We start from the raw sequence: 14,276 nt of genomic DNA on the forward strand, positions 1-14,276 counted from the left end.
AACTTGGGTCTCATTTTTTTCTTGTCTTTCTTTTACTCTCTCTACATTTTCCATGATTTTGAAAGTGCTTTTAGCATTTCTGCGTCACACCAGTGGATAAGAGTTATTGCACTAAATGAAACCGCAATTAGCTGCATTCACACTTGATGACAAGAAAGTTTGCCTGATGTGTTTTTCCTCATTGGCTGCAGTTTCACAGCTTTACAAAACAGGCATTCAGTTTAAATTAAAATCTAGTATATTATCAAAAAGAACCACAGGAGAATAGTTAGCGGTAGGGTTTACATTACCTGCGCCAGTGGTGGTGATCAGTTTGGGCTTGCTGCGGGCACCATCGCCCTTTGCCGTATAGGCTGCCACAGTAACTGAATATGTGGTCTCAGCCTGCAGCTCTGTGATGATCATTTCCTGTAAAGATGCAGGACTTTAGTTACAGGACACTCACTGGCTGATTTGCAGATATAAGCATAGATAAAAGTGAGATGTGATATTCAGCATAATCATCACGGAGGAAACAACAGACACATTCTCTCAGCATATACTTAAAATTGAGGCATGCTTCAGTGGAAAAAGATAGTGTTGATAAGCTTTGGTAAATAAATAGACTTGGCAGCACTTGCACTTTCTTTGGTATGCAACAAAATAGCTTCCTCAGTAAACACTAATAGAATTCAAACCTTTAAGGTATTTGCTATTTGGTCAGTTGAATTTCATTTGAGCTGTGAACAAAATGTTAGTAAAAGATTCCATTTGCAGTTTTTAAGGTCAGTATCTTAAGAAGTTGAAATAGCACTTCAGCTAATATTTGAAACCAGGTTTTGAATAGCTAATGCACAAAAGACACATGCTATTCATGCAGAGGATAACAGCAAGGGAAAACAAGATTAGAATTTTATCAAGTTTAACTACTCACATGTTCAGTTGAATCATCATATCCCCACTGATTATGATATAAAATATGGAGAGAAAAGAGACAACAAATAAGGCCAGGTACAGACACTAATAACTGGTGAGAAAATATACGCCCACAGTTTGTCTGCAAACACTAAATAAATTTGTTTGTTGATAAAAGTAACTCCAGTAAAATTAGCAATAATCATGTATAGACTTGCTGAGATATGTGCCCAACTTCTGCATCCAGTAAAATTGTAATCAGTGACAAAATAGTTAACTAGTCAGTAGTTAAATCACTGATATGATATGTTTTTCCCATTCCAAATAAAATACTTTGCTGTAGTGCATGTAAAGGTGAGAGAGGGAAAGCAATACTATGTGTCTGAGAGATGAGGTGGCTGGCTGAGGAGGTTGTTGTACCTGGGCATCATCAATCAGGATGTCCTTGATGGCTGGCTGTCCTGTGGGCTCCCCATTAACCATCCTGACATAGTGCACCTGGTACCCTCGGATCTGACCGTGCTGCTTGGTGGGCATCGGTGAACGCCAGATCACTTTAATTGATGAGGAGTTGACAGCTTCCACCTCAACTTTACGAGGTGGCCCGCTAGGAACTGGAGGAACATCATGGGATAGAAGAAAAAAGGTCAAAATTATAGTGAACCCCCTTCACTCTATTTTTAAGTCTTGCCCAAAAGCGTTGCGGAAAATGCTGCAGTGACAAAAAAAATCACAAAAGTGCAGCAAACTGCAGCAAACTGCAACAAGCACTGCATGACATCAATATTTCAACAATGGTAAGGGGAAAAAACAACAGCAAAAACAGGTCTGACAACTGACCTAATCTTGAAACATTAAAAATGGGTAGAGTGGATTTTTAAAACATGGAATAAAAATGTGTTTTGCCAAAATAGAAAAGTGGAGCCAAAGGGGGGCTTCAAGTGTTTCAAAGGCTTGAAGCACTACAAGAATTTTGGCTATGGAGCAAGGAAAAAATGAATAAAAAATGATTCTATCACATGAGGGGGAAAAAAATATTAAAAAATGGCCTTCAAAAAATTCTTCCACCTTTTGTTATTCCCACTGTCCAGAACTTGTCCTTTTGCCAAGTTCCTAAAAAAAGTGAGCTATATAAAAATGCTGCCACTCAAAACAATGCAGTGAATATTTAAAAGTTTCAAAAATGACAGTTGGGACTGGAAGTTGGAGGCCTGCAGCTGAAAATGCCATACCATGTGTTGAAATTGAGCAGCGTAGAGAAAAAAGCCAAAAAAAAGGTGCTTTCGCAAAGTGAGTCACAATTTGTTTAGGGAAAAGAGTGCATAGTCCAAAATGGGGCTAAAAGTGTCAAGTGGTGACAGTCGTATTAGAAGCAGGCAGAGGGGGTAGAGAAGAAGAGGGTATTGTAGATATAGTTGTTAGTATTTGACTGGGAAGGTTAAGGATTTGCAGCAGGAGCTTTGTTTTATCGAACATACCATCCTCCTCTGTGCGGATGAGCTGTGGCAGGCTTTCCGGTCCTGCCCCGACATCTGTATGAGCAGTGACCGTCACATGGTACTCTGTCCATTTTTCCAAGTTTTCCAAAAGGTACTGGGAGCTTTCCGGGGGTATGCTGGAGATTTGATGAGCAGTAGTGTCCTCCCCTTCAGTTGCAGCATATTGGATGCTGTATTGCGTTATGATCCCATTTTGTAATTCCACTGGGGGTGGCCGCCAACTTACCAGGATGTTGGTGGAGCTGGAGCTATAGCACCTTACTTCCTGAGGTGGGCCTGAGGGATCTGGTTGGTGGGTTGGGTTTTTGTGCAGGGTTTTTGTGTTTGGTCAGGCCGTTCATTCAGTTGGGTTTTTGTTTTAAAGGAGTTTCAGTTTTTGTTTTGATCGGGGTGATGATGGTAGAATTGACCAAACAAAGGAAAAAGAGGAAAATAAAATGACACAAAATGAGGAAAAATCACAAGGACTTATGTGGGTAAATGAAAAGTATTTTAAATCAATGAAACGTCACAAATAAAGACAAAGCAAAAGGCAAAGACCAAAACAAAAGTGTATACATTGATGATGAATGGAAGGCGTTGATTGGAAAAAAGACAGCTTCAACATATGTAACCTACCTTTGTCGTGAAAAAAATGATTATAAAAACAAAAGGGAACAAAAATCATACGTATGTCCTAATATACCAGTTCTGAGAACCTTTAATTCTACAATGAAAACCTAAAATTATTTGAAACTACTTTAGAAATAATTTAAGATAAACCATTCCAAAATAAATGTAGTAATAACTAAGACAAATTTGGCAAGCAGTTACCATCAATCCAAAAACATAAAGGTTGATGCTTTAACTAGTTTAAAAAAGAAAAATGTTGTATTTTTCACCAACCTTTCCGAAGCCTGTTGGTTTGTGGTAAAAGCCTGATTGTACAACAGAGAACTTCCCAAGGAGACATGACTGATTTATTAGATTCTGATAACATTGGCATGCACTTTTTAATTAACTTCATTTACCTCGGAACATACATCTAGGCAGAGTTTGAACTTCTGAGCTTTTATACCCACCTTATCTCTGCCCTTGTCTTTCAGAGACCTCAGAATTATGTGAGATTTGCAAAGTCAAATAAAACAGTTCATTGTTCTGTTGTGTCACTAATGGGTCGAGGGGAATTCTCAAGCGAGTTGAATTGCACTAGATTTTGTTTAATTTCGTAATAAAAAAAAATCTAATTTTTCAATTTCTACCTGTTTCATAAATCTGAGGTCTTTTGAGTGGAAATAACCCTAAGTACAGAGACAATACTTGTTTTGAGCTTTCTATGATATCGTTACTCCACAACTTCATTAATTCTAATTTGAATTGAATATACACGTCAATGCCAAAAATGGGAAAATCCCTTTGTCGTCCAGAGAAATGGTTCTTGGCAGCGTAGCTACATAGAAAGCTCAGTCTCAAAAAATCTCTATTCTCTTATTTTTGGCCAACATGCAATGTCAAGAGACAAGGCTTCCTAAAATGCCCTTTCATTTATAAAAAAACATTGGGTAACGCGTATGTGGGCATTCACATAAATAATTCATGGGTTTATCATTCATTTAAGTCAAGACTGTTTTTGCACAACAAAGGTTGAGAGGGGTAGTTTTTGTAACCTTGTCTCCTGACTTCACAGGAAAGCCTGGGTACCCTGTCCATGCAACCTTTTCAAAGTGAATACTGCATGGTCAGGTAGACTTCATAACACTTATTTACTATTTCAAATGTTTACATCTTTTCAAATGCATGAACCCTCAAAAGAAAAATTGTATTCGCTTTATCTGTGCTCAGGACCTTCCTGACATTTTTGGATTTTGCAACGCATGTAAATTTTGGAATGCATTTGAAAATGTGTTCCTTCCCAAATAATTTGAAAAGATAAGGAAGAAGACCTACGTGTCTGTGGAGTTTCTGCAGATATCTCATTGGTGTAAGCTCCAACTCCATGTTTACTACGGGCAGCCAGCCGGAAAGTATAAGTAGTGAAGGGCTTCAAGTCCTTCAGCAGGTATGTTGTTGTCGGCTCAAAGCTGATACGTTTCTGTGAGGAAAGTTTCATATTGTCAGTTTTTAAGTAGAGAGGGAGTTCCAAATACAAAATTAATATAAGCATGCTTCCCTTTCTGATATGGAAATAACATTTTAGGGTATCATCTTTTGCTGTCAGAATTGAAAGAAGTTAGTCTTTCATATAAATGATGTGACATTTAGTTTAGTACACTTTAAAGTGATTGACAAACTGCATTGTAAACCCCATTCTTCTCAGGCTCTTTGTTTACAATGACAGATGTGTCATAGGATATGAACTACTACTACTGATTCTACAAACAGCAATTATGCAGTCATATGACTGTATTTTTTAGTATTACTATGTGTTGTCGTGTAACTTTACAAAATTATTATTTGGCTGTGCATACCGACTTAACATAAATATTGTTGATCTACATTAAAACACTGGACCTGTAAATGTCTTGTAATTGTGTTATATAAGGAAATATACTAATTTCTTTTTACAGTATTTTACTTTATTTGTATGTGCAGTATCATGTAGATACATGAGAATTACATTAAATTAGATTAATTTAATCCTACAGGTTTGCTATTATATACGACTTATTCATTGGTGGTAGTAGCTATTGGTATTAATATTGTGGGGAAGCGCAAACAAATGTCTAACTTCATAACACCACATTATTAAACAATTGCATAACAAAATCAAACTAGTACTTAATAATAGGTTACAGTGTGATTTAGAGTATTTAATTTCTTATACAGTAATCTGATGGGTTGCCAAAATAGCTGAAGTCAGGAAATAATTACCTCCTCTTTGTCATCCCGCTTCTTGTACATAAGTTCATATCCTGTGATCTGATTTTCCTGTCCGGTCTGTGCTGGGGCGATCCATGAAAGTAAAATACTTGTTTCAGATTTGGCTTCTCCTTTGAAGTCAGTCGGTTGGGAGGGAACTGCAATTGGAACAAAGAGATGAATTCATTACTCTCTCACGTTTCGCACTATTCGTTGTTTTGCACTATATCATTAAAGTCCTACTCGTACAGATGCCACAGAGCTATATTGTACATTGTACTACAACTGAGACACAGTTGAATCCAGACAGTGCAGACACATACTGCATGGTTACTTCGTGCTAACAATAATACTTATAATATGATAAATAACAAGACATTTGAATTACTTGTTCGTAGTTAACTTTTCTCATCCAAAACAATTTTTTCCCACTTGGGAAAACCAATTGAGTTTTTTGTTGACAGCCTGAAGATGTTTGTGTTTACAGCTCTGGTTAACAACTGTAACCCGTTAATGAGGATTTGTGACTAAAGAAATTTAGCTTCAAAAATGTTTGTGACAGTCCAAGTTTAATTGTGCAGAATGAATGTTTGTTTAAGGAAAATAAAACATGCTCACCTCCCGTCTTAGCGATGATTTGAAGGTCTGGAGAAAGAGGTCCATCACCTACTGAGGTATAGGCCAAAACCTTGATGTAGTAGGTCTTATTGGGGATGAGGCCCTGGATGGTGACAAAGTTAGACCCCCGAACAATCTGCTTCTCCCAGAGGTTGACGTGCTGGGTAGAATCCATGGTGTAATAAACTCTGTAGCCCATGATCTGACCGTTAGCCTCCTCTGGTTCATCCCAGTGGATGACGGCTGTGGTGGTGCTCAGCATGTGACCTCTGACCTGCCTTGGTGCCGTGCTGGGTGCCTGCTCAGCCGTTTTGGCCTCGATGCTCTCGCTGGGCGGCCCTCGCCCAATGTTGTTCACCGCCACCACCCGAAACTCGTAGTCCGAGTACGGGCTAAGGCCTCCAACGCTGTACCGAGTAGTGGCTACGCCGTCGATCTCCTTGTACGAGTCCTCTGAGTACTTGGACTTGTGTTGGATGATGTAGTAGGAGACTGGCTCAGGATTTCCAGAGTCCCAAGTCAGTGTTATGCTGGTGGCTGTGCGCTCTGTCACCACAGGAATGCCAGGAGACTTGGGCAATGCTGTGATGATAATTATTACATAAATATTCAGAAAAATTCACAAGATACAGCAAACATTACAAAGTTATACCTCTATAGACTTTTTCTGTTATAGACTAGAGACTATTTTAATTTATCTGTTCAATTATATTGATTACATTAATTTACCAGCCCAATGCACTTGGTATTAATGACAAACAGGATATTTGATGTCATAAGAGTGCTTTCTATTACAGTAAGGTGGATAGCCTTAATACTATTTAACTTTTCTAGTTAACATTTGTAAGAAAATAAAGTTGTGTATGAACTAACGTTTGAGATTAAAGGCTTTCATACCCCCTATTCAGCAGCTGAGAGTGCTGCTGTCGTTAATCTCTGATTTCCCAGTGTTTATCACTTTAATAATTTAACAGGTAAATTTATCGCTTTAATTCCCCGCACCGTGGCACATGGCAAAAGATCCCAGGGCAATATATTGTCTTTATATGCCATCTGAAGTATGCTTCTGGGGGAGCTTGCCTCCCGACTGTTATATTGTGACTAATATCTCTGTTATGTCTAGGAAAAACAAAGCTGAGCGTGTGTGTACGTGAGTCAGTCCCTTGTGTGCATGTGAACACGGCGACACCAATCTGAGATATCTTTCTGGTACGCTGCAGTGTAGATATGATTACACTCAGATAAGTACCGTGTCTACAGAGGACACCAAACAATACTCACTACGTTTCACACCCCCCGCATCATGCCCCCTCCTCCCTACCTCTTCCTAACAGAAATGGTGAGCTTGTGGCTTTGTAGCTCTCCAGCTGAGAGATAAGCACTTCACTATATTCTCATTCTGGCATCTAATGCACTGAGGCTGGTGCCAGGGCTTGTCTAAAGCTTTAAGGAATCCTCCACAGATGACTTATCGTGGCGGGGTGAGGTAAATAACTTTCTTTAAACCATTGCCAGTAGTCTCTGCTTGGATAGTTTATTCCTAACATAAACTAGCATCAAATTCATATGTATATTTTTAAGTACATGCAGAATTTGAAACAATTTGAGATTTGCTATAAGTGAGCTATTATTAAAGCTTGGATAAGTATTTCAGAAGCATTGTTTTTTTTAATTTGTTAAAATTATCTTCACATCCTGAACAAAAATCTAGCCCTTTCTTGTTAGTTTCTCCAATGATTCCTACACTAATTTTAAGTCCAACTCTAGCATTAATATAGCTATTGTAGGAGTATACTGCTGAAATGTAAGCCCTTAATTATAAATGAAAGGAATAAGAAACAGCATTACCTTTCACCGTTATCTGTGCCACAGCCTCTATCACTCCCAGGGTTGACATGGCCACACAGGTGTAGTTGGCTGACTGCCGGACGTCTGTTAGCTCCAAGACGTTCCGTCCGATGGGCATGTCGTCCTCTGGCGTAAGGTCTTCAGCCCCCAGCATCCACTTGACATATGGCATGGGAGAGCCCACTGCCACACATGTGATATTGACACTGCCGCCTGGCATGATCTCATTGTCTGTAGGTGGAATGGAGAATCGTGGTGGCACCCGTCGTACTGAAAAAGACAAAACATGGTGTTAAAACCCAGAAGGAAATGGAAAAACCTTGAATACCATTTCTAGAAAAAAAAATCTAAATTCCCTTCAAATGTTACCATCAGAAACTAAACTTTCGTTTAAAAGGTATATATTATGAAATTAGACATTAGCAGAATTGTAAAGGTTTAATTGTTATACATAATAAAAATGAAAGCTGTTTCTAGATAGATAATTTATCATTGTTTGATGAAGGTTAAGAAAACACATTTAAACACATTTGATCTGAGAGATTTCAATGGTGAATGAGTTAACACCAACATGAGCGCCATGCACAAAAATACTGAATAATCTGTACAGATATACACAACTGCACAAAGTGCTGGACAGTCGACAGCACTCCACAGTTGTATGCAAAGAAACAACGTTTAGGCTGCGCACTTCCAGCTGATGTGAGACAATGTGCCGCATCACATTCTCACATCACACAAACATAGATATTACTCAAGAGAAGTCAAAAACGCATCAGAGGGGGGAAACAATGTTTTTCTGTGCTTTTTAGGCTCAGTCCAAAGTAGAAACTAGGGCTGTCAAATGTTATGCATTCACACTTTGGATCAACTTAAGAGTGATAACGCAATCACTCTGAATATGTTTCCCTGTCCTGCATTTTGACCCTTTTGCTACTATCGAGATACTCTCCCAAGGCTAAGCTACATTCCTGCAGTACCTTTATGTATTTCAATGATAAGTAGCCTGCCATGCTTAGTGCTAGCCTACTTTTAATATAAACAATGCCATGGAGGTGGATTAGAAAGGTAAAGTTTTAGGAGTGACTTCAGACTTTAGAACTCTGCCAGACAGAAGGATAAAAGTAAAGCTATACAATCTTTCTTTATGCTGGTGAATTCAGCAATGAATGAGATATCTTTAGCTTATCACAAGAGGGCCAATTATGTTGGTGCTTAGAGCACTTACCTGTCTGGCCAGACTATATTCTATGATACTATGAAAATTAAGAACAATAACTAAGAGGGAAACATTACTAATAAAAGCTTTTCAACTAAATTGATTTCATGATTTCTGTACAGTATACATAAAATACAAATTTTGGAGCATCTGAATGTGTGCTACACTTGTTACTTACTGTTGAATCTTAAATTTAACCAGGATTTTTGTTGTATATGTGTTTTTTTTGTTTGTTTTTAAAAAAAAAAAATATAATCAAGTGTAATTTTATTTTGAATAATAATGATTAACTACAGCAACAATAGAACAATATTAATCTGGTTTTAAAAATTCATATCATTTGACAGCTCTAGTGGAAACACATTCCAAACAATATTGTCAATAACCAAAAAATAAAGGGCTAAAATCTCAAAGAAAAGGTTACACTTGTAATTGAACTTAAATATATGACATCCATAATGTGCACGGATGGCTTCAAGGCCTTTTGGAGGGTAGCAACAGTCTGTCATGCATACAAGAACAAGACGTGACTTTGTGAGGCAACCAATGTAAGGGAATCAGGGGGAAGAGGGCTGCAGGGGCAAAATAAGTAGTAACAGGGTCAGAAGGAAGCTGTGGTATCACAGAAGGTAAATGGAAGCGTTAGTCTGACAACGTTACATTGCTGTAAATGTGAGTAGCATAAGCTAAAGGTCCTGAGAGAACCAAGAAACACTTAGAGAAGAAGACAACAACATCTTAGCACAAAGGGTAAATGAATGGACAGAAAGAGAAATATCAAGACAATATATATATATATATATAATTTATCCTCAGCTTTTAATGGAGAGGATTTGTATACACATATTCAAGCACAGAGTATGTGGATACTAAGGGGCTTAGACATAAGGGAAACAGACAGAGACTACAGGTATTGTTATAAAACATCTAGAAAGGATTGACATAAAAAATAGTCAGTGTTACTGCTCATGTTAGTTGAAATAGATTAAAGTTAGTTTAGTTAGGTTGGATAACTCATTAAAATCTTTTGTGAATCTTGAAGAAAACAATTAAGAAATAGGTCACTTTTAAATGTCTAAATACTTGTATTTACTGCCCACTTATTGACTCTGCTTTGCAAACAGTCTCTATAGTAAATACTGTGACTGTAAGCTAGTTATTTGTGCAGGTATTTCCTTTTCTTTTGCTTCTGACATAGGCACACGCTTCCTGCTGCCTGCTTCTAATTCACAAAGCCCATTCTGTTGAGCAGACTGCAGCTCTCCAGAGAGGAAAAATAGGGGAACTGCTTGCATTATTAAATACAACGTTTCTCTCACTCAATATTTAATTAATATCCAATTGGATCATGCTCCCCACAGACATAATATTATCCTGCTCATTTGAATATCATTACATTTGTCAAGTCTTGTGGATAACGCTCTAAATACATCACTCTTTCATAACTTCCTGGCAGAAACATCCTCGTCAGAGGAAGTGTATAATCTCTGAGGGCAAGGTTGTTTTTACGGCTTGGCGCTTGGCTTTAGTGCTAATTACAACAAAGGATGGATTTTGCTTTAACATGTTTTTATCTCAGAGAAACTTCAATCCAAGGGAGCACCACAGGGAAAATGTGAGTGTAGTGATGCTTGAATGGCTCTATGGAGAGAGAGATTTAGTGCTCATATGGAGCAGTACTGCATCTATGTGATCAACAGCCATTAGTTCCAGGAGAAATCAAGGACGTTGTTCCAGCTTTTATTGTGTTTTGTATTTTTTTAAACATATTTTATTTTATTAATTTCTTATATCCTATGGACCTTTGTTATTAGTCATCAGAGAAACCAAGCAGGAACACTGACAGGGTTGAGGCAGGGGCTGGGGAAAGGGGATGACCAGCTCAAGCACTAAGGGGTGACCATGCAAATAGACCCTCAGAGAGATGCAAATATCGTCCCTACCACCCCACCTCAAAGATGCAAACATGCACCACCTGTTGGACAGTCAAGCATTCTGACAAGGACCAGGGTCATTCTCAATGGGTACGTGAACATTGAATGTGTGACAGATAGAAATGATATCAATATAAAATAAAAAATAAAAAACTGAGAAAAAATGTTTTTGTGGCAAACAAATGAACTTCTTTTTTGTGTTGTGTTCAAAAAGTAAAAACACACCAACCTTCTCGCAGCTCTGAGGGATGTAGGGAATTTGATGCAGAACAAAATGAAATAAGGACAGGAGAAAAACAAGGGAAACACAGAGAGTAAAAAGGCCATATTTTAGGTGTTCAAATGCTACTTAAACAATTCGAAGGACCTTCTGTTTCTAAGGTGCCTGGGAGCCCCTTATATCTCCCTGGCACCCAGATTACAAAGCAAATATCTGAAAGAATATTTATTTTTAACAATAAACAATAACCCTAACCCTAACCCTCTACCTAAGCCATGTGGTTAGCTTATAATGATAATTAAAATTATTATAAATGTTATTATAACATATTATATGGTGCATAATTCTTCTAGGGAACTGGATCATAACTGATGATTGCAAAAGCTAATGATAGGACTGAAGAGCATTGTAACATTTATATGAAAATTACAAAAAAATATAAAAATATGTCTACACATCTGCTACACATTGTGTATTTATTATATATTATATATGAAGCCTTGACTGCTCTGTTTAAGTACAGGTGAGAAGCACTAACAGTTTTACTTTAAAAGAGTGAAGGATCACTAAAGACTTTTTTTTTTATTTGCTAATATCATTAAGCTATATTTTCTAACACTGTGTAGCAAACAAAACTGGGACTATGTTTTTACAAGCTAATTTTACATATGGAGTAGGATAATGAAGACCCTCTATATTAAAAATGTGTTTTAACTTTTGACTTTTTGTCAGTAACAAAAATAATGAGATTAAAGGTGTCCTTCCAATGTTGATCAAATGGGAGAATAAAAGGCCAGGAAGGATATGTTCACTGCTGGGAAAAGAGTGAGGACTGATGGAGGAGGGTCATCCACCCTTTACCACCTCCGGCAGTCAGGTTTGAAAGGCAATTAGTAGATAAACACAGCAAGCATTCTAGTCATTGGTGTTACACTCAGGATAATCAACAAAAAGGACCAGAAACACATAACAGATCAGATACCGTAGGTTCAAATCAGTGCAGGTAAGTCAAGTGCAAAAGAAAACAAAAAGATCCACAAAATCAAAAGTAAGGCATACTTACAATGGCCTAACAGGATATGGCTCCTGCAGACTTTATTGGCTGATTTAAAGATTCCTCATAAATTTTAGAAAAAATGTTAATATTATGTTTGATAGAAGCATGCCAGTGTTGTTAACACGCGTTTCCTACCTCTGACGTATAGATTTGCGGGGGCAGAGTAGCGGGTTCCATCGTTGTTGGTTGCCACACATTCATACTTCCCCTGGTCAGACTCTTCGCTGTGCTCTATCTGGAGGGCTCCTGGTTGGGAATAGCAAACGGGGTAGTGGAGTATGTTTGGTTAAAATGAAGTTGATCTTATCAAGTTCACAAGCAAAAATAAAAAAAAGAAAATAACTTGTTTGACCTCAAGGCACGAGGCCAACAACACAGCCACATTCATTTCTAGTTTTGCTTTGACCTTTTACGTTTCAATAGTTGGACAGTTTGAGGAAAGTCGTAATTATACAATATCCAATAAACTGTGTGAATAAAATACTACGTTGTTGTATCTGTTACTATAAACTCTGTATTAAAGTTTATCCCCCATCATTATCACAGCCTGATCCACTGGCTGGGGTAAAATGGAGACTGTGTTATCCTACTATAGGTGAGGGATAGCTGCAAATGGTAATCATGCAAGACATTGCAATATAAATATATTGTTCCTCTTAAAAGGCCTAAAGTAACAACAAGGGAAAATAAAATGTTGTCAACCAAATTCAAAAGAAAAGAAAAACACCTAAGATATCTTCTGTCTATTATACGTTTACCTTGTTGATGACTTCTTTAAGAAAAAGCCTGATTACTTATAAAGCTATAGGGTCTAAAAAGACACTCATCCTAGCGCCAATGTAAAAAAAAATTAATAATTTCACTTCGAAGAATAGGGGCAAGCCCTTCAATATACAACATGTCACTGGACTGGTCAATATGGGGATGAGTGATACTGCTTCAGGGAAACATGGATCAAACAAAAGAGGTTTACAGTATAAGAAAGCAGCATAACAAGGGAGGACAATTGAAAGAAAGAAATTTAGGTATGAATTTTAGCATATTCAATCACAGATCAAGAGTAACATTGACCTAACAGAATAATTTGGGACTTCATCTAGGTGAAGTAGCTTTCAAAAAATGCAGCCCATACAAAAAATTGAAAAATGCTGCTCATATATGTAGAAAAATGTTAATTGAAGTAATATGTAAGGCAAAACCAACATATAACCCTCTGTAACAAAATTTGACATGCAAATCTTGGCAAGAAATGTATGTCGGCACAACTTACAACCTTCTGACAACCCTTAGCTGAAAAATAAAATGCAATTGTATTAGAAGACAAAATTCAAAATATCGGCTTGGGCCGACAAGAAGGTAACCAACCACTGCTTTAGCTTGTGAAAGCTACAAAAGACACCCATAAAAATCCACCAATGGGATCAGCAGTGTGGTGTCACATGACCAAGGGAAAAATGGCTTTTATGCATCAACAACTCTCCAGCTTCATGTCACACGGCAAAAATGAGCCAATCAGGTCCTCGTCAGACTCTACTGTTTGCCTTCCCCAAACCCTGAAGAAAAAAAGTCAAAAAGTAAAATATTCTCCAAACCCAAGAAAAGTAAGAAAAATAGGTGAAAGAGAAAAAAAGCACCGTAGAAACTTTATCAAAAAAGTGGTTGTTTGGGCTTTTTTGTAGAGGTACAGGAGAGGAAAGCAAATAGAAGAAATGGAAAAAAAATAGTTTGCAAAGATAGAAAGAATTCTTTGGGAGAAAAAAGCAGAGGAGAGGCAATGTTGTCTTCAGCATGCCTGCGTGATTCCACAGCATCTGTGCATATTTTTAGTGCTGAACAAGAACAGCTAAGGGGGAAAAATGCTTGGTTGTTTTAGTTGGACAAAAAGAGGGACACATGATTCGCTATGGCCAAAAAGAAAACAAAAATGAACGGAAAAAATATAGTTTAAAAAATAATTGTCATTGGATATGCTTATTTGAGCCAGGGCAAGCATATCACAACTGAGCTAAACAGGCTCTTGAAACCAGAATACAAAGGAGTAAATAAAGCATAGACAAAAAGATGGAATACAAATTTAGTTAACGAAACAGGACAAATAAGAAGGAAGGTCCATATGAACGTAATGGGATTTGGTCTCGGTAAACAGGAC

At 37.6% G+C, this 14,276-nt stretch overlaps 1 protein-coding gene across 20 annotated transcripts in view; it reads right to left on the reverse strand.

The window, feature by feature from the left end:
- LOC118337894 (receptor-type tyrosine-protein phosphatase delta) overlaps positions 1–14,276 on the reverse strand; it is a gene marked incomplete at its 5' end in the record, with an annotated part of 344,600 nt that overhangs the window by 31,401 nt on the left and 298,923 nt on the right. For 9 of the 20 annotated variants that reach the window (XM_035675036.1, XM_035675044.1, XM_035675041.1 and 6 more), the window contains 10 exon segments: positions 291–408; positions 914–940; positions 1,315–1,508; positions 2,373–2,678; positions 4,320–4,464; positions 5,244–5,389; positions 5,850–6,431; positions 7,698–7,967; positions 11,080–11,091; positions 12,263–12,373. In XM_035675036.1, coding sequence (XP_035530929.1) covers positions 291–408; positions 914–940; positions 1,315–1,508; positions 2,373–2,678; positions 4,320–4,464; positions 5,244–5,389; positions 5,850–6,431; positions 7,698–7,967; positions 11,080–11,091; positions 12,263–12,373 — 1,911 coding nt within the window. 20 annotated transcript variants of the gene reach the window in all.

The sequence above is a fragment of the Morone saxatilis genome, unplaced genomic scaffold (genome assembly GCF_004916995.1).
Source record: "Morone saxatilis isolate NCDOM2014 unplaced genomic scaffold, NCSU_SB_2.0 Contig4, whole genome shotgun sequence".
NCBI classification, from domain to species: Eukaryota; Metazoa; Chordata; class Actinopteri; family Moronidae; genus Morone; species Morone saxatilis.